The 20,587-nt window shown below is 35.3% G+C and overlaps 3 protein-coding genes and 1 long non-coding RNA gene across 4 annotated transcripts; all 4 read right to left on the bottom strand.

The window, feature by feature from the left end:
• Positions 1-202: 202 nt before the first annotated feature.
• Positions 203-2,126, bottom strand: LOC125776610 (uncharacterized). Its single transcript, XR_007421864.1, has 2 exons — positions 1,833-2,126; positions 203-1,734 (listed from the first exon to the last, which is right to left on the bottom strand). It is a non-coding gene; the product is annotated as an uncharacterized LOC125776610 (long non-coding RNA).
• Positions 2,127-2,894: 768 nt separating this feature from the next.
• LOC105231671 (uncharacterized) lies at positions 2,895-4,637 on the bottom strand. Its single transcript, XM_011213091.4, has 4 exons — positions 4,182-4,637; positions 3,951-4,116; positions 3,358-3,889; positions 2,895-3,268 (listed from the first exon to the last, which is right to left on the bottom strand). The coding sequence occupies exons 1-4, from the start codon at positions 4,565-4,567 to the stop codon at positions 3,090-3,092; spliced, it is 1,263 nt and encodes a 420-aa protein (XP_011211393.2). The 5' UTR covers positions 4,568-4,637; the 3' UTR covers positions 2,895-3,089.
• Positions 4,638-9,005: 4,368 nt separating this feature from the next.
• Positions 9,006-10,655, bottom strand: LOC125776601 (uncharacterized). The gene is made up of 4 exons (XM_049449793.1): positions 10,183-10,655; positions 9,951-10,116; positions 9,349-9,874; positions 9,006-9,225 (listed from the first exon to the last, which is right to left on the bottom strand). Exons 1-4 carry the CDS (start codon positions 10,566-10,568, stop codon positions 9,044-9,046), a joined length of 1,260 nt encoding a protein of 419 aa, XP_049305750.1. The 5' UTR covers positions 10,569-10,655; the 3' UTR covers positions 9,006-9,043.
• A 3,622-nt stretch (positions 10,656-14,277) lies between these two features.
• On the bottom strand, positions 14,278-15,925 carry LOC125776602 (uncharacterized). Its single transcript, XM_049449794.1, has 4 exons — positions 15,445-15,925; positions 15,213-15,378; positions 14,611-15,136; positions 14,278-14,487 (listed from the first exon to the last, which is right to left on the bottom strand). The coding sequence occupies exons 1-4, from the start codon at positions 15,828-15,830 to the stop codon at positions 14,309-14,311; spliced, it is 1,257 nt and encodes a 418-aa protein (XP_049305751.1). The 5' UTR covers positions 15,831-15,925; the 3' UTR covers positions 14,278-14,308.
• Positions 15,926-20,587: the final 4,662 nt, after the last annotated feature.

Here is a 20,587-nt window from a genome sequence, read left to right as displayed (position 1 = left end):
ATTTTCAGAAGTTAGCGATGCAACTCCCAGCAGCTGCAGTGTAAAGAAAAACGACCTTACGTAGACCTTTAAACAACAGTGCAGTTTGGATTTCTTCAAATCACTTTTAAGCTGTCATGGACATCAATGAAATTTAGAATCGCAGTGACTCTGATAGCAAAACACCCGGATATAAAATAAAGTAAAAGAAAGTCGGGATAAATACAGCTATTTTTTATATTTTATTTAAAGATATACATTTTACATTTATTTTCACTTACTTACTTTTTTACTTATCCTTAATTCTACAACAAAGAAGCAAAAAAGCTACTTCACATCCAACGCGATTTTTAATTTCCGTTTTCTCTGAATTTTTTCTTCATGCAAGCATGTGTCTATTGTGTGAAAATATTTCTTGTACCTGCATGTATTCCACTTTCCTTTGCGTACTTCTGTCCCGCTCTTTAGCGCATATATTGCGTTTCTGCTACTTTTTACTACTACTTTTTTAGTTGCAGATACGTTTTCTTCGGCTGAAGGGCTGATATGTTGAAAGCAACTTTGGGGCATAATCAATCTTGTTGCCTGCTATAATGGTTGCACCTAACGCAATAGCCACTCAGCAACGGCGGTGGCCCGAACCCAGGTGCACTCACACAGACGTCGCCGCATCGCTGCAGAAGTTTTTAGATACAAGTACATTTTCGGGTTGCACTTCCGGTGGCAAAATTAAGATGCCACGCATACTGAAATAGCTGGTTGCAACTTTCTCGGCCACGGTGGGGATTGAGGGTGTAAGTAAGACTGAAAACAATTGTATTTGCTTAGCTTAGAAGGATATAATGAAGAACTAAAAGAAATTTCAGCAGCAAACGGTAAGGACGAACTTGAAGCTATTGCATTACCTTGGTGGCTTGCGCTGCTTTCTGCGTGTTTGTATTATGCTGCAAGTGTTACCTGTCCGTCGGATGTGCTTGTCTCAGCCGCAGCAGGCGTTAAAGGTTGCACCTTGCCTTAACAAGCAGAGCAAACTGTTTGTTTATTTCGCAGCATTAAGCGCATTCACTTTTCCAACACGTTTTTATTACTAACTAAAGCAAATGGCTTGCTAAGAGAATACAGCTTGAGCGCTGCTTTCCGTTCTTCGTTATGGCGTATTGCAGTGAAGAATTTTAATCAGTATAGTAGTACTCGTACAGTGGTAAGATAAAATTGCTCCAAATCATGATTAATGTTGCGTTTCTAATTTTACTTCTGTGGCTTTATTAATAATGACAAGTAACGAGCGTGCTACGCTTACTTAGTGCAGCAATGTTGATAACTAATTGAAGTCTGAGCTAGAAAGTGGTATGAAATGGTTTTTCAAGTGATACTTCAATTGACTAATGAACAAGAAAACACGTTAACTTCGTCTGCATCGCAGCAACTGTAATACTATTGACAGGTGATACTCTGAAAATATAGTTTATATATAATATATAGGGTACTAAAAGGCCTTTATCGTGATTTGGATCAGTCAGTTTACGTGACAGCTATAAGCAAAAGTGGTCTGAACTAAAACATATGTTTGAAAATAACCCTTGCCAGATAATCCATGTCATATTTCATGCAGACATCTCATCAAATATCTTGTACAGCCCATCCTTCTATCGACTGCGATACTCGCCGTAGCCAAAGGACCATAACTCTTCCGCAGTACTTTGCTCTCAAAAAATCATAACGTCGACTTATCAGCCGTTGTCCTCGTCCATGCCTCTGTACCATATAGAAGGATAGGAATTATAAGTGACTTATAGTTATGTATATAGTCTGAAATTATTGCAGTTATGTAATAGATCAATATATGTACATACTTTCGTCTAACAATCCGATACATTTATACATACTATATTTTCATTAATAAAGACATGTTTTACACTTCAATCAGACAAGTGATTGAAATATAAATATTTTTATAGCGTTTATCGCTTTTTTTGTTTGTTTTAGGTACAAAGTCAATCACGGGCCGCAAACGTATTCTCAATTCATTTGTAGTCGAATAGCGTTGCAAAAATAATACTTAAATGTGCAATTACTACTTGATATTCACATAGTGTTGACAGTACATATTTGATAACAATTATAAATATATATGTAAATGTATGTTAACTCACAATTACGCAGCAAAATGTTTAAGCGTGCCGTTTCACATAATATTAACTGTTTTTGAATTGTTCACCGCATTTTTATTTTTGCTGAACACACTTATATTTATGTATGCCAATTTGTCTCTCACATAGAGCAACAAAAGTTAAGCGCTCACAACTCATTTGCTTGCGGACTGAAGAGAAAATTTGTTTATTAAATATTTGCATCAGCGCTGTTATATTTAGTGCCGCCTAACTCAACCAGCTTGGAGGGTATACCTAGCCAATAGAGCATGCTAACTACTACTTCTAAAGTAGTCTTAAATATTTTCTGCTTTAATGGAAACATGGCAGCAGCTCGATCACATTGTGGGCTTAATTATCTAAATTGCTTTACAAATAACATTTCAATGAGGCATTTTTAATTGTCTGTCAGGCATTATTCACAATACTTGAATTCTTATTATCTAACTGAGACCGCCTTATGCCATTTCAACTGCAGTTTTACACTCCAAGTACTGGTATATTGTTGGGTATATACACTTTTGAGTTAACAATGCTCAGCTAAGAACCATCAGACAACTGCTCGAAAGATACTCGAACTGAATACTTACGAGTATATTTATCAAGCAATTTAGCGCTAAGTAAAAATGTATACCCATTTTTGCGTATCAACACACTATATCATTTATGGTTGTGATGACACCACCAAAGTGCAAAATCAAATGGAAAGGGCGTTTACAAAATTTATCGCTAATATTAATTCTTTCAAAATAAAAATCACTAATATATGCAAAAATAGTATTTATTTTATTTGGTCCTACATTTGTTTGTGTCGAGCAAAGTATATAGCTCTTTTGACTTAACAACTTTATTGCTTGCATCACATCTCGTTTAACAACAGCCTTTATAAAATTAACACTAATTTGCACTTAAATCATGTACATATTTGTCAACTTATAGAAACTTATTTCTAATATTTTACTAAACATCAAGATAACCCAAATGCAAATAGTTCGGAATAATCCGCAGCAACTCGTCGAGGTATTCTTTGTCATAAATCCTAAGAGCGTACTCGCTGTCGGTGATCAGCAAATCTGGTGAGATATCTCCTCGACAAAATTTAGGCCACATCGGCAGAAATATCATCATCATTAGCAGTTCTTTCAAACGAAAATAAAAGAATATTAGCAATCTTCGGTCTGCTTATGTAAGACTTAAGACAAATCTTGAAAAACTTTCCCTCACTTACCGGCATATCTGTGACGGAACAATTGCTCCCGAAATTTGACCAAATTCGGCACAGGGCCGTCATATCCGATTTTCTCAAGAGTTTCCTTGAAAATCGTGAAGTAGTAATGCAGGAATTCAGCTGTACGTGGACGCAACTTATCATCTAACAACATGAATATGGAATATATCAAATCACTGGTTATTGGACCAACGTGGGAAAATTGATAGTCCAAGAGCATAACATCCTCAAATTTTCCGGTATCTGGATTATGCTTGTACATCATATTTTTCGAATGGAAATCACCATGATTGAGCACATAGTAAGCGTCATCAAGCGGCGCAATCCGATATTCTTTATAGGAAGCAGCAGCCTCATCGAGCAGATCTACTTTTTCCAAAAGTTTCTCAAAAGCTGGCAAATATTCCTTCAACTCTGGTGTTTTTTGCACAAATTTCATAAACTTTTTTGTACCGTTCATGAAGAATGGATTTTCCTTAATACCGTCCTGCGAGAAGAAACTGTGACGATATTCATCGAAGTAGTGTGGTTCCTAGGCGATGTTTGCAAAATAAAATTACTAAATAAAATTTAAGTTGAACCTCCTCACATACCTCTTTTATTATCTTGTGACTGATCGCGTGCCATTTGGCCAATTTGGCGTAAGCGGCTTTTACTTCTTCCTCATTCGCAAAACGTCCACGCATTACTTTGTAGCCCAGTGGCACGATATCCTCAAATACGATAAGTTTGTGTGGAGATAATGCATGGTAGAGTACACTTGAGCGCAAAAAAGAAATTGCATTATATCACTTTTATGTTTAACTACAATTACTGGTACTTACGGTGCTTTCAGCGTTGTGTTATCACCTATATCCCGCAATTGCTTTTCGAAGCGTGGCAGTACCTGCGTATACATGCCAATCTCAACCTCGAATACGTCAAAATTTTCCAACATTTCTTTTTTGGTGCCTTCCACCTCTGGCATTGTTTTTATAATCATCGATTTGCTTTTCTCTACACCACCTAACCGATACTCTGCCAATGCACGAAACATTATGCTGGCATAGTGGTCACCCTTAACAGTGGCGGGAGTGAGTTTGAAGCTTTTCAGCACCACATCACTTGCGTTTTGCTCACAGTTCTGCAACACTTGCGTAAAAAACTCACTATCCAACCATTGTGGCGGCTGCAGCTCATCCTCGTTGTATTCCTCGGCTTTAGGTGCCATATTATCTCAATTAGCCAGTCACTGCTTACTTGTCGATCGCTGTGCGTAGTTTGCGATCTGCGGATAAACGAACGTAGCTTTAAATACGAAAGCGCGAAGTGTTGAGTGCGATTTCTCTCAAATGACCAAGCAACATTTTATAAGTAGATAAGATCATTCCGCTAAAATTCTATACAATGAAGCAGAAATAGAGTATTTTAAAGAAGACAGGTTTTTTTTTCGTTTTGTTTTGATTTTGCTATTTTGGTTCTAACATCACAACCATAAATAATATAGTTTGTTAATACGTAAAAATAGGTATACATTTTTATTTAGCGCTAAATTGCTTGATAAAAAATATTCAGTTCGAGTACCGTTCGAGCAGTTGTCTGATGGTTCTTAGCTGAGCATTGTTAACTCAAAAGTGTATATACCCAACAATATACCAGTACTTGGAGTGTAAAACTGCAGCTGAAATGGCATAAGGCGGTCTCAGTTAGAAAATAAGTATCCAAGTTTTATGAATTATGCTTGAGAACGATCAAAAATGGCTAATTGAAATGTTATTTGTAAAGCAATTTAGATAATTAAGACCACAATGTGATCGTGCTGCTGTCATGTTTCCATTAAAGCGGAAAATATTTAAGACATCTTAGTAGTAGTAGTTAGCATGCTCTATTGGCTAAGTATACCCGCTAAGCTGGTTGAGTTAGACGGCAATAAATATATAGATAATTTTCTCTGCGGTCCGCAAGCAAATGAGTTGTGAGAGTTTTACTTTGATTGCTCTATGTGAGAGATAGATTATTATAACAATATATATGTATGTATATTAGGGTTTTTTTTTTTTTTAAACTATTCATTGTTTTCAATCTTATCATTAAATTTCCGTAGAAATACCCTAAAAAAATTCCCAGAAAATGTTAGCCCTTAATATTAACATTATTTATTACATACCATCTATGAAAATGCTATGAAGACTTACTTAAAAAGCCGAATATCTCGAGAAGTATTAATGATGACGGTTTTGACCTTAGACCTTTTTTATAGCAAATAAAATTTCCTACAAGTTTGTCATGTACATTTTTTCCACAGCTCTTGTCATTTACGAGATATATTCAAAAAAATTCGAATTTCGTGGAAAAGACAGGTTTTGAGCCCCGTGCTACATCGCCGGCGTAAGTTTCGACTTTGTCGCACTAGGCATTTTTGTAGAGTGTTCAATTCTGGGAAACACGTGTTGAAAGTCAAAGCGATACCATAAAATGCCTCTGCGATAGAGAAATTTAAAGATAAAAATCACGATTGTCCTGTATTTTTTACAGAAAATTTTTACATGTCTTGATCCAGTCCCTAAAGTTAATATTAAGGGCTCAAATTTTCAGGGAATTTTTTTAGGGTATTTCCTAGGAAATTTCATGATAGGATTGAAAAAAATAAATAGTTAAAAAAAACACCCTAATGTATATACTAATGATATGATCTTTAATTAATTCAAATATGACACTCATGATTTTGCAATAAAGCGATGGAACGACAAGCGTGTTTCTAATTATATGCTTCGTATCTAAGCAGTAGCATATGACGTTAGTAGAGAGCAAATGAGAATGTTTAGCAAAAAAAAAAAATGCGGTAACAGTTAAGATTATGTAAAAAAGCACGCTGGAAAAATATGCTGTGTAATCGTGAGTTAACATATCTACATTTGTACATATCAAATATGTACTGTCAACACTATGTGTATAGCAAATAGTAATTGCACTTTTAATCAATATTTTTGCAACGCACTTAGTATTCCTAATAACAGCGCTGAAGCTTTTGTTGAAGATCCTTGCTGAGCGCCTCAGAATATTTTTTAAGTTATGGTTTCGTTGTCAGAAATTCATTAAAAATATGAATACTGATTTTGATCGTTCTCTTTATATGATAGCTATATGCGGCAGTGTCGATATCAATGGCTCTAAGACATAAGCAGCGTCTCTGAGAGGAAAGATCGTGTGCACATTCCAGATCGATACAGACAGACAAACATGACTTAATTGACTCAGCTCATCATGCTGATTATTTATATATACATTTTGTAGGGTCTTCCATGTTTCCTTTTGGGTGCTACAAACTTTGTGCAAACTTAATATGCCCTGTTCAGGGTATAAATATGATAAAAGATTCTATAATGACTGTTCATTTGAATTCCATTTACATATAAAGTCTGGCCACTTCATCAAGAACTGCCCACTTTTCAATATTTATTTTTTAAAACTAAACAAACTTTCCCTTAATTTGTATATGGTATATGACATAACAAGTTGTGTAAATTAAGACACAAATATTAAGTGGCTTTGGGTCAGGGATCAGCATTTTATAGCGCAATCTTGCTCACCTCACACCTGCAGCTTCACTTTTTAGTTGGGGCATTGTCCATAAAACAATGAAAAATCAACGCGCATTTCAATATGCGAACTGTTATATAATTACTTAAGGTTTCTGGCGACGTTTAATACATTTCGTGGTGTAGGTCAATATTTTTTTTACTGCTGATATGAACAAAAAATAAATAGAGAAACACGCGGAGGAAGATAGTCTCCAAAGATAAGATATATAATTCTCACTTTGTTGCTTGCTTCAAGTGCTCACTCACACCACCATAGTTCCTCTCAAGCTGTCCAACAGCTGTACTAACTTATGGTAGAGACAAGTGAAATAGAATAGCCGTAGGGAAGGGAAAAGAAAGCAAATTTACATGCGAAGGGCAACCAGAAGAAACCAGTGGTGATATTTATTGTAATTAAATAAAAGTAAACATACATATATATCTATATATATCTATATATGTATGTTTAATGTGTTAGTTCACTAAAAGTGAATTGATAATGTTTGAGAGCTTGCGGCAGGTGTTCTCTATTATTAACGAGTAAGTTATTTCCTGTTTTGTTCGAGAACTACTTAAAAGCAGTTAAAAGCTCACTGATAATTCACAAGTACCAACTGTCAAATACCGTTATATCAATATTTATTTTATACTCACGCAACATGTTGCACGGAGTAAAATAGTTGATTTAAAAAATTGTTTTATTTAAGCAAATTTGTTGTTTCTGGGTCATAGTAATGGGAAATTGATCGAAATCAGACTGTAAACACGCCTACTTTACATACATATATCACAATTGTATCTTGCATTACGGTACGTACCTGTATTGCGGTACTTATTTACATGCCAACGAAGATGAGAATTGTGCTGATGAGGACATTTTGGCCGAATTTGAGGTTATCTTAAAAAGAATTGAGTGGAACAAACTTCACAAATTCTTACCACAAATTTTTGCAAATTGCGAGAAAATAAACCACTCGTTAGATCTAAACTTTGTACTGCTTTACTTTCTTACTAAAAAAATTTTTGCACCTGAGAACACTTCACCGCCTTCCGGTTATACCTTCATATAGCACTCCGTACCCAGTTATTTTTATTTCTTTCATTTTCAGGTACTTATGATTAATAATGACTTTTTTCTTATCATCGCACTTGAAAAACGTCGATATTCAACTATAAATATTAAAATAATGATATCAAGTACTACAGTAAGTGCTGAAGGTTGAGTCAATACTTTTATCTGTCTAATCTCACAATGGTTTTTTCGTAAAATGTCGAGATTTTTATCTATTGGTTTTTTCACCTTTTGGGGAATGCGTTCTTTCATTCCTTTGTGAAATAAAAAAGGTCTGAATATTTCACCAAATGAATTGAACTAGCTGTAAGTATCCATAATTTCCTAAGAGTGCCTGTACATGGCTTCCGCATCCAATATGTTTTCCAGATCTGGCCCCCAGTGACTATTTCCTGTCCCCAGATCTCAAAAAAATGCTCGCTGGGAAGAAACTGATCGCCAAAACTGATGCATATTTGGAAGCAAAGGACAAATCCTACCAGACAGAAGGTATCGAAAAGTTCAAAGGTACTTATAAACAGTGAGTTATGCTTGGAGGGAATTTTGCTGAATAAAAAAGTTACTTTTGCCAAACGCATGTGTTTTACTGTGGCAGACAGGGGACTTGTTTCTTGATTTCAATACTGGAAAGTGAAAGAATCTGAAATAATTTAAATTTTGTTATATGAGAAATAGGCGTGATTTTTGTCAATTTTCCCAGTTTTGTAATGGTATATAAGAATGAAATGATAACTATACCTACCGAATTAAGTATAAATCGATCAAGTAGGTCTTGCGATATGGATTTTCATCTAAATGTGGACGCTGTCCATTGCAATATCACCTTGGAGAATTTACATTCAGGAAAGATAATGGAATTAAACCACACATGCATAATACGTCTTCGTTTCGCCACTCGCTACTATGTTTGAGAGCAGTACACCAAATATCTTAGTTAATTTGTTTAAATAATGTAAGCTTGACCTTAGGTACTTTGCCAAGTTGTCAATTTCATCTTTTAAGAATAAAATAATGTGTTTTCTTTTGTTTTTTTTTTTTTATTGTTAATAAAAATTTAGTCCTCCAAATAGCCTAGATGCAAGTACTGAGGTAAAATATGCTCCACATATTTTATATATTCCACTGAATCGTACAAAGAGCGACGATATTCGTCGGATGTCATCAAATTTTCCACGTTAGCGTTCTTTTCCCTGAGCGCGTACCACATAGGCAAAAATGTCACCAAGAGAAACAGTTCTAATGAAATAAGAGAAATTTATTTTATTATATATCGGCCAGTAGTATTACGTTCGTTATATAATTATTCTACGCCGTTATTTTCGAACAATTTTTAAAAGTAATTAAGTGCCCAATACTTGCCCAAGTCTTTATGATGCATATGTTGTTGTCTTATCTGCAAAAGTGATGGTGAAGTACCCTTAAAACCTATATTGGCTAGAGTGTCTTTGAAAACGGTGTAGTAATAGTACAGCAGTGCTGGAAAGTCTAAGCGTAACTTCTCATCCATCAAACAGTAGATGGAATATATCAAATCATTCACACTCGGTCCCACGTAACAAATTTGGAAGTCTAACAGCATAACATTGACCATATCATCACTTTCCTTGTGATGTTTGAACATCATATTTTTGGCATGAAAATCACCATGACAGAGAACATAGCAAGCGCCTTCTTTCGGCGATTCACGGTACTCGGCATAACTTTGACGACAACTTTCTAAGAGTTTGGGTTTCAATTTCTCAAAATATGGCAAATAAGCCTGTAAAGAAGGCGTTTTTCTCAGTAAATCTACGAAATTGACTATACCAGTTGCCATAAATGGCTCTTGTGCTATGTTCGGCATGTTGAATATTCCCTGCTGAAATTCGTCAAAATACTGCGGTTCCTGAAAATGCATTGAAGAATGTATTTAATTACAGGCGGATATCCAGTTCGACTAAGTCTTTTAAGTGTATAAGAACCTCTAGATTGATTTTATAACTGATGGCATGCCACTTGGCTAACGTAGAATATGCCGCTTTCACTTCGTTCATGGTAAGAGCTCGATCACGCACCACAACATAACCGGCGGCCACTAGGTCTTCAAAGACAATTACTTTCCTGGGCGTCAAAGCACTGTACAAACACCTGCAATTATTCGTTCATTTAACTGTATGTGAAATCGCACAACTTTGTTGTTTGTAAAATACTAACGGCACTTTCAGCACTGTATTATCGCCAACGTCGCGTAGAATCTTTTCGAAACGCGGTAGAATCTTAGTATACATGCTTATTTCCTTTTCAAAAATATCCGTCTTGCCTAGCATCTCCTTTTTGTGGCCATCGCTTTCGGGCATAGTTTTCAAGACCACAGATTTAGTTTTGTGCACACCATTCACTCGATATTCCAGCTGCGCGCGAAAGATTACGCTTGCATAGTGATCACCCTGCATGGAAGCTGGTGAAATGTTCACATTCACAATTTCTATTTTGCTTGTTTTCTGCTCGCAATTCTTCAACACCTTCAAGAAGAAATCATTGTTCATCCATTCGGGCGCCTGCAGTTCGTCGGCATTGAAATCTTCGGTGTTCCCGGTCATTCTTCGTTACACACGCTTCCGTTTATTTTGCGAATTCAATGTGAATTGAAAGCATTCACAATTCTAACTGAACGCAAACTGCAAATTACTAAAGGAGCTGAGCATGCATTGATAAGCGATGTGACAAACTATTTAATTAATAGAATACACTGACTGAATGCAAACATTAGTTACACAACATAAGTAAAATAATTGAGAGAGTGGGCAATGTAAATATCAACAAGCACAAGTAAGGAAGAGCTTTATTCGGGAATAACATAATATTTTGTACTCTCGCAACTTGCAAGGAATAAAGCGAGAGAAGTATCAGTTCAGTTGCGTAATGTTTGTTAGTTTTATGGGTTGTAGGGCAAGTTTTCACCAAATCCTATTCATTGTAAGCACAAATCTGCTTCGTTATTGGAAAACTAAACCCTCTAAATTGTACTAAAGTGACTCACGTATTGGTCGATGTACCTATATGCATTATAAAGTCACCCGGAAGTCGAAAATCTTTATATTAGGTATATGGGGGCTAAGGGAAGTATTGACCTGAATCAACGCATTTGTGGGTCACAGATATACTACTATCAGAAGAAGGATTCTCTCTGAATTTCTATTAGACATTACTCACATTGACCGATATTTTCGGTAAAAAGTCAACTCACTGAGTTTACATATTCACTACCTAGGGACTAGAAACCGCTTCGTTTGATTTACTCAATTTTGGGTCATAAGCTGGCACACTTCAAAGGCGCTATTCGTGCAAAGTTTTGTCCTAATATGTTCTCGACAAATATTTTGTTTGGTTAATGTTGACACAAATGTCCAATATCGAAATAAAACGATTTAATCGACCAGTGTTTGACCCTAGAGACATCTATGGAAAAACGGCGGAATTGATTCTTAATTTGTATGCTGGAAACCGAATGTTTCGAATGGAATTTAAAATTGTTTTATATGGCAACTAGGCGTGGCGGTAGTCCGATTTTGTCTACTTTCACTCCGATTATGCTCATCTACGAACTCGTATTTTTTCTACCATACCAAATTTCATCGATATATCTCAATCTTTACTCAAGTTACTTTTTGCACGGACGTACGGACGGACGGATAGACAGACAGTCACCCGGATTTCCACTTGTCTCGTCATCCTGATAATTTATATATTAATAACCATATATCTATCTCGATTAGTTTTAGACTGTGCCAACAACAGTTAAGTAAACAAAACTATTATACTCTGTAGCAACATGTTGCAAGAGTATGAAAGCAGAATAAGGGGCATTTAAAAGCTTATAAGACGATAAAGTCAATTTCAGTTTATATATCATCCTTTTATGTGTTATATTGATCCGATATTGACATACCGACAAATGAGTAGGTTTTTGGAAAAAAAGTATGTCAAGATCGATACTCAAAGACTGTAACCAGTTCGCACATAAGCAGATAGTCGGACAGACAAGCTAAATCCACGTAACTTCTCGCGCTGATCTTCTATAAATATATCATATATTTAGAGACTCCTTTGTTTACTTATGTGTATTACAAGTTTGAAAGGTTTTTTATTATCGGGTGTGGGCTTTTTAACAAATATGTTCTTTATTTGATAAATTTTTGTTTCCTTATCTTACATACTTCGTAAAATAAATGCTTAAAATTTCGCAAAATTCTAAAGTGTTGTTGTTGGCGTGACAGTAATAGAATTTATAGCACAATAAGAGTAGACAACCCAGATAATGTGAATGGACATTAGAGAAGCGTCGAGCAAACTAATCTAATATGTATTTTCTGTAACTCGTTGTTATCTCATTTGTGCGAGAGAACTGCTATTTTAAAAGCTTATAGAGATATGGAATTTTTTAATTATTCAGTTCAACGTAATAATTTTCCCATCACTGCACAAGGTGGATTCCAAAGTAAACAGGACATTAAAAACAACAGAACAAATGGTTTTTTCGACAAAATCAAATTACTTTATTCAAAATAGTCTCCTTCTGCTTCAATACAGCTTTTTCCTGGTCCAAAAGCATGTCGAAAGAGTGTTTTAGCTCGTGGGCCCGTATGGTCGCCAGATTGCCGGTGCAAGCCTTTTGAATGGCCTCTACGTCTGCATAACGCTTTCCTTTTATGGGCAAATGCATTTGTCCGAAAAGAAAGAAGTCGCACGGTGTCATATCAGATGAATACCGAGAGTGATTAATGGTTACGTTATTTTTGGTCGTCAGTCAATTTGTGCGGAACAAACGGTGCACACACCTTTCGTAAGACAAAATAGTTTTTTAATGTAGTCCCTTTGTTCGAAGCTCATTTTTGCACCGTTAACACATTCATACTGACATTGAAACGCAATTACTTCACTTCCAATCAATGAAATGTCATGAAATTCTCTTTCTACTTTCCATATGTCACAATTTTATTTTCAACTACGGTACATACCTGTATTACGGTACTTATGTGCTTATATATAGAGAGCCAACGAAGATGCAAATTGTGCTGATGAGAATATTTTGGCCGAATTTGAGGTTATCTTAAAAAGATTTGAGTGGAATAATGTTTACGAATGCTCTCCAAAATTTTTTTGCAAATTTCGAAAAAATAATTTACTCCTTATATCCGAACTTTTTACTGCTTTACTTTCTTATTAAAAAAGTTTTTGCACCTGAGAACACTTCACCGCCTTCCGGTTATACATATTATACTCTCATTTAGCATGCCGTACCCCGTTATTATTATTTTTTTCATTTTCCGGTACTTATGATTAATAGTGACTTTTTTCTTATCATCAAACCTGAAGAGCATCGATTTGCAATTATAAATATATAAATAATGATATCAAGTACTACAGTAAATGCTTAAGGCTGAGTCAATACTTTCATCTGTTTAATTTCACAATGGTTTTTTCGTAAACTGTCGAGATTTTTATATATTTACTTTTTACCTTTTGAGGAATGCGTTCTTTCATTCCTTTGCAAAATAAAAAAGGTCTGAAAATTTCAATAAATGAATTGAACTAGGTGTAAGTACCCATACTTTCCTAAGAGTGCCTGCACATGGCTTCCGCATCCAACATATCTTCCACATCTAAAAAAAAAATGCTCGCTGGGAAGAAACTGATCGCCAAAACTGATGCCTATTTGGAAGCAAAGGACAAATCCTACCAGACAAAAGGTATCGAAAAATTTAAGGGTACCTATAAACAATGAGTTATGCTTGAAAGGAACTTTGCTGAATAAAAAATTACTTTTGCCAAAAGCATGTGTTTTACTCTGGTAGACAGGGGACTTGTTTCTTGATTTCAATACTGGAAAGTGAAAGAATCTGAAATAATTTAAATTTCGTTATATGAGAAATAGGCGTGATTTTTGTCAATTTTCCCAGTTTTGTGCTGTTATATAAGAATGGAATTATAACTATACCTACCGAATTAAGTTTAAATCGATCAATTAGGTCTTGCGATATGGATTTCCACCTAAATGTGAACGGCGTTCATTGTACATTTGAGTCCTCGGCTACTATAGAGTCCCTAATTTCACCTCGCAGAATTTACATTCAGAAAAGATAATGGAATTAAGCCATACATGCATAAGACGTCTTCGTTTCGCCACTCGTTATTATGTTTGAGAGCAGTACACCAAATAACTTAGTTAATTTGTTTAAATAATGTAAACTTGACCTTAAGTACATACTTTGCCAAGTTGTCAAATTCATCATTAAAGAAGAAGAAGATTTTTTTTTTTTGTTTTATTGTTAATAAACATTTAATCCTCCAAGTAACCCAGATGCAAGTACTGAGGTAAAATATGCTCCACATATTTTATATATTCCACTGAATCGTACAAAGAGCGACGATATTCGTCGGATGTCATCATATGTTCCACGTCAGCCTTTTCATTGACCGCGTACCACAAGGGCAAAAATGTCACCAAGAGAAACAGTTCTAATGAAAATAGAGAAATTTATTTCATTACATATTGACAAGTAGTATTACGTTCGTTATACAATTATTCTACGCCGTTATTTTCGAACAATTTTTAAAAGTAATTAAGTGCTCAATACTTGCCCAAGTCTTTATGATGCATATGTTGTTGTCTTATCTGCAAAAGTGATGGTGAAGTACCCTTAAAACCTACATTGGCTAGAGTGTCTTTGAAAACGGTGTAGTAATAGTAAAGCAGTGCTGGAAAGTCTAAGCGTAACTTCTCATCCAACATACAGTAAGTGGAATATATCAAATCATTCACATTCGGACCCACGTAACAAATTTGGAAGTCTAACAGCATAACATTGACCATGTCATCACTTTCCTTGTAATGTTTAAACATCATATTTTTGCCATGAAAATCACCATGACAGAGAACATAGCAAGCGCCTTCTTTCGGCGATTCACGGTACTCGGCATAACTTTGACGACAACTTTCTAAGAGTTTGGGTTTCAATTTCTCAAAATATGGCAAATAAACCTGTAAAGAAGGCGTTTTTCTCAGTAAATCTACGAAATTGACTATACCAGTTGCCATAAATGGCTCTTGAGCTATGTTGGGCATGGTGAATAGGCCCTGCTGAAATTCGTCAAAATACTGCGGTTCCTAAAAATGTATTGAAGAATGTATTTAATTACAGGCGGATATCCAGTTCGACTAAGTCTTTCAAGTGTATAAGAACCTCTAGATTGATTTTGTAACTGATGGCATGCCACTTGGCTATGGTAGAATAGGCCGCTTTCACTTCGTTCATGTTAAGAGCTCGATCACGCACCACCTCATAACCGGCGGCCACTAGGTCTTCAAAGACAATTACTTTCCTGGGCGTCAAAGCACTGTACAAACACCTGCAATTATTCGTTCATTTAAATGTATGTGAAATAGCACAACTTTGTTGTTTGTGAAATACTAACGGAACTTTCAGCACTGTATTATCGCCAACGTCGCGTAGAATCTTTTCGAAACGCGGTAGAATCTTAGTATACATGCTTATTTCCGTTTCAAAAATATCCGTCTTGCCTAGCATCTCCTTTTTGTGGCCATCGCTTTCTGGCATAGTTTTCAAGACCACAGATTTAGTTTTGTGCACACCATTCACTCGATATTCCAGTTGCGCGCGAAAGATTACGCTTGCATAGTGATCACCCTTCATGGAAGCTGGTGAAATGTTCACATTCACAATTTCTATTTTGCTTGTTTTCTGCTCGCAATTCTTCAACACCTTCAAGAAGAAATCATTGTTCATCCATTCGGGCGCCTGCAGTTCGTCGGCATTGAAATCATCGGTGTTTCCGGTCATTCTTCGTTACACACGCTTCCGTTTATTTTGCGAATTCAATGTGAATTGAAAGCATTCACAATTCTAACTGAACGTAGATCGCAAATTACTAAAGCAGCTGAGCATGTATTGATAAGCGATGTGATAAACTATTTAACTAATAGAATATAGTGACTTCATACAAACATTAGTTACACAACAGTAGTAAAATAATTGAGAGAATGGGCAATGTAGAAATCAACAAGCACAAATAAAGAAGAGCAAAGCTCTTCATAACATAAGGTATAACATAATATTTTATACGCTCGCAACTTGACAAGATCAAAGCTGGGGGAAAATACCTTCAGCTGCATAATGTTTGTTAGTTATATGTGTTCTAGGGCAAGTTTTTACCAAATCTTATTCATTAGAAAACTAAACCCTCTAAATTGTACTAAGATGACTCTCGTATTGGCCAATGTACCTGTATGCATTATAAAGTCACGCAGAAGTTCGAAAATCTTTGTGTTACTTGTAGATATATGGGCTCTTGGGCGAGTATTGAGCCGATTCATCGCATTTGCGGCACACATACAAACTACTATCAGAAAAAGACTTTCTCTGAATGTCAATTAAATATTGGATAATCCGAAAAATCTTTTCGTACTTCTAGTCAACTTTCAACTTATTTTTTTTTAATAAATAATAATAATTAAATAAAAAAATACGTTCCATTTTGGTCGACCAATTTTTGTCATTTTTCCGCTAGAGATATTATTCCATCAGTGTAAATCGAAATTTCGAAGTTTTCAGAACGAAAGCGAACGAACCAATGTCGTGCTACCTGAACTGATACAGCATCGTCTCCGTAAACTTCACAAATTTCATTGGTGACTTGTGTGGCATTCTTCTCTTTTTTATACAAAAATTGCAAAATATAGCGTCATCATTATGTTAATTTTTGAACAGCTGTAACTTTTTTTTCAACTTTCCCGAACTATTTTTTTTGTTATGCTTAAATGGAGCACGTTTCCAACACTATATGGTATGACACAATGTGATAGATAGCACTGGAGATATACGAAGGCAACTACATCTTTTGACAAAATACGAAAATACTTTTTCGACTACCGATTATAAATGATCAACGTGACGAGCTGAGACTTTTTCCACTACCCAGTATACTTTGTATTTAGATTCTCCTATATTTTCTTCTGTATATTACAACTTATTTAACAACTTAGTATAACCTCTATAGGATATAAAAACAGCTGAACAGCTTTTTATTATCAAGTGTAGACTTTTTAACAAGTATGTACTTTATTTGATAAAGTTTTTTTTGTATACTTATCTGATATAATTTGTAAAATACCACATAATAAAAGTGGGCAATCCAAATACTGTGACTAGACATTAGGGGAGCGTCGAGCAAACTGATCAAATACTAAGTATTTTCTGAAACGCGTTGCTATCTCATATGTGCGTGAGAACTGCTACTGTGTGTTATGTAATTTAATTTAAAATTCAGTTCAACTTAATAATTTTTCCATCACTGTAACACGTAATTATCTTCGCCATTATTAATTTGATAAATTAATTTAGAGACATTATAATTATACAGAAATAACAATATTGCCTTTTATATTTTGAGGCAAATAATATTCTTTTAGAATTGCTATAATGTTTTTTCAACATATTCTCCATTAAGATCTTTACCCTACACATAAATGCCAAACAAACAGTGGCAACATGTCAATTGAAAAGTCCCCGGCCTAAGGCAACCCTCCAACTTTTCGATACCAATTTTGTAACACAATTTTTTCAGCTTTGGCGATCATCATGTGGTGGATGCGGAAGCAGTGTGAAGCTAAATTCATGAACTTTTGCCACCACTCTCACTAACTTGTTTCACGACGTTTTGTCTCAGTGAAATAGCACATTCTTTTTCTTCAAATACGGCCGTTTTTGGGGGGATTTCGTTCTTCAAACGATTTGTAATAGTTATACAAGTAGTAACGTTGTATTGTATAAAAGTCGCTGTTGATGGTCTTACCCTTTTTCAAGATAGCGAAAATAATCTTGCCGGCCGACTGTTTTTTCCACGCTTTGGAGCTGGTTCACCGTGTTCAACCCATCTGATGATTTGTCGATTGGAGTTCGGAGTAAAATGATGTAGTCATGTTTCACGTCTTAAACCAACAGCTACCAAATAGGCGCCAATTGACAATATGCGAATGAATTTTAAATAGACCAGCTCAGGGCAAAATCGAACAACTGAGATACGAAAAAACAACTAGCTCTATTTTGCTAATGCTCTAAGGAACAGTCGATTAAGTGCCGAGCAGTGATAAAGATCTTCAGAAAGGCAGACGAATGGTGTCAGATTACTGATCCATTAAAAACTCGGTAATATTCTGACTATTTCAATATCATAGAAACCATTTGACTCAATATAATAATTTTTCAAGTATTACACCGACACTTATATATGTACATACATATACAAACGCATATACATATGTGTACCAGAGCTTCCTGGTAGGAAATTCCACAAGCATTGTAAGCTCATTAAATTTAATCTTCTTCGTATGTCTTATACGTACAAAAAATAGGAAATACGTTGAACAAAAAAGTATTCATACAAAAACTTGCTTTGGATTAATCACTTTATATGGCAGCTATATGCTATAGTGAGCTGAACAATTTGTTCAAGGATTGTCTTAAACAAAAATCCATGCTAAATTTGAAATTTGTGAAGAAATCTTCTAAAAATCCAAGAATTTGATCGACAAATGAGCAGAAATGTGTTGTTTTCTTAGTGGATCCAAATCCCTGTTTCACAACAAATCCGCAGTGGGTCCCAGGATATAGAGACGTCCATGAAAACTATGAATCAGATGTACTGGCGAGAACAGGCGCTACACTACAAAAGAGTGGAAACTTTTATGCCTCCTCTTAACGATATAAGAAGTCTGTTAAGCATGTTAACAGAACATTGTCAAATAAGCAGGTATTCCAGTAGATTAGAAACATAATATAACAACTATTATAGCGAAGACTGTAAGGCTCTATATGTCGTGGCAATTCTTTGCCAGTTGTCGGGGTTTTCTTGACGACGTTTTGGAGGTTGCGCAGATAAAATTTTTCGAACTGATGAACTTTATCCAGAGCATGCTGAGGTTCAGAGAGGAGACTGTAGAATGTGGAAATTATAGTCCCGGTGGTATTACCTAGATGTGTAGTTAGACAGCCACTCTACCCGACTACCTATATACCTAACCCTGTTTAAATAAATAAATTTCCAACTTGAAATACTCGCAATACTAAGCCTGAATTTGCTTTAAAGTCAGATTAAATGCAAAATTTCTTATAGTGCTGACGCAAAGCATTCATGTTTATAAAGCTTACTGTAATTTATTGCTGTTCTCTCGCACAATTACATAATAACCTACAAGCACTTCACATAAGCACACTTCTCGTTCTCTCATATAGCATGCTCCGCCGTTTACCCCCTACAGCTGTTATGCACATACGCCTCCGCACATACTTGGAATTACGCTCTTGGCTTGATAGCAATAAATATTCATTCATATTTGTAATTTGTGCGCTCTCTGGCTGCAGTTTTCTGCTTCACGCTGATTTCTTATATATGTATATCTCATGGTGTCGTTGTTGTTGTTGCAGTTATTATTGTTAAGCCTTTTGACTTACAACAATGCGGCGACGATAATTTATGAGCTACATGTGTGAGGATTGTACGGTGGCAGGTAAAAACTGCCACACAACACACACACATAAATGCACACATGCATAGTGGCTCTGCCGTGCAATGTTTAACATACATTTGAAATGAGAATACAAAAACGGCATAGTTAATGTCATCAGCAGCAACAACGCTAACAAATAAGCAAAATAATTGCTCTGCTGTAATAATGCTTTTTATTTATTGATTCAAAATTAAAATATGCCATTTACGGTACATATCGTATAGACATACATGGTATGCTGTTACAGATGTATGTGTGCTAGGCTATGTATACTGCTCAACTGGAAGTAAAAAAGTTTCGTTGTATTGTTATAAGTGAAATATGTCAGGCATGCAAAACAATAAAATACCGTAGCATAAGTTATGACAGTCAGCACAGGACATGACATGACGCATATGTACATACTTATATACATATTCGGAAAAAAACCCACTATATATTTGAGTGGTATGCGCTAATTATTTACACTTATTAATTGAAAGGATAAAGCTTAGTGCTCTTGCTTTCATTTTCCTGAATACTATAAGCAATATTGTTGTGGGAAATTCCTAGCTCAGTTTGTTCAGCAAATGAAAAGCAGTTTATGTGTTCTTGCCACATTTGACTTCTATGAAGTCTGCTTATACGAGTATTGCTGCTACCATAAGCAATGTTTCAATTATTTAGTCTCACACTATAATCGTGTGGTGTACCAAGAGATGGCGTAACTTGATTATTATGGCATTGTTGCCGCTGTTCTTATTTAGGTATATGTCGTTCACTTGAAGCGTAAATACATATATATTTTTTTTGATGAAATCTGTTAAGTTTTGTGGCTGAAAAAGGTTTTTTGCGGGGAGTTCTTCTTCACTACTTTAATATGAACAAAATCTTAGAAGAAAGTCATTGTAATTTGGAGACAATTTATGCTAAGTATAGTGAACTAATACAGCATCGTCTTCGTAAACTTCACAAATTTCATTGGTAGCTTTTGTGTCATTCGTTTCTTTTTTATATAAAAATTTCAAAATATAGCGAATTTCTTCATTATTT

This window comes from Bactrocera dorsalis, chromosome 2 (genome assembly GCF_023373825.1).
Source record: "Bactrocera dorsalis isolate Fly_Bdor chromosome 2, ASM2337382v1, whole genome shotgun sequence".
NCBI classification, from domain to species: domain Eukaryota; kingdom Metazoa; phylum Arthropoda; class Insecta; order Diptera; family Tephritidae; genus Bactrocera; species Bactrocera dorsalis.
Note: the sequence above shows the minus strand (reverse complement) of the source record. Positions and strands in the feature narration are given on the sequence as shown.

Bases quoted from the DNA above. Each gene is read 5' to 3' on its own strand.
- LOC105231671 (XM_011213091.4), bottom strand. From the start codon at position 4,567: ATGGCACCTAAAGCCGAGGAATACAACGAGGATGAGCTGCAGCCGCCA. The intron at 4,117-4,181 runs GTAAGTACCAGT...TTTGCGCTCAAG, and splicing joins AACACAACGCTGAAAGCACC to TGTACTCTACCATGCATTAT. The intron at 3,890-3,950 runs GTATGTGAGGAG...AACATCGCCTAG, and splicing joins GTCACAAGATAATAAAAGAG to GAACCACACTACTTCGATGA.
- LOC125776601 (XM_049449793.1), bottom strand. From the start codon at position 10,568: ATGACCGGGAACACCGAAGATTTCAATGCCGACGAACTGCAGGCGCCC. The intron at 9,875-9,950 runs GTTCTTATACAC...ATGCATTTTCAG, and splicing joins GTTATAAAATCAATCTAGAG to GAACCGCAGTATTTTGACGA. The intron at 9,226-9,348 runs GCAAGTATTGGG...TTATTTCATTAG, and splicing joins TATGCATCATAAAGACTTGG to AACTGTTTCTCTTGGTGACA.
- LOC125776602 (XM_049449794.1), bottom strand. From the start codon at position 15,830: ATGACCGGAAACACCGATGATTTCAATGCCGACGAACTGCAGGCGCCC. The intron at 15,137-15,212 runs GTTCTTATACAC...ATACATTTTTAG, and splicing joins GTTACAAAATCAATCTAGAG to GAACCGCAGTATTTTGACGA. The intron at 14,488-14,610 runs GCAAGTATTGAG...TATTTTCATTAG, and splicing joins TATGCATCATAAAGACTTGG to AACTGTTTCTCTTGGTGACA.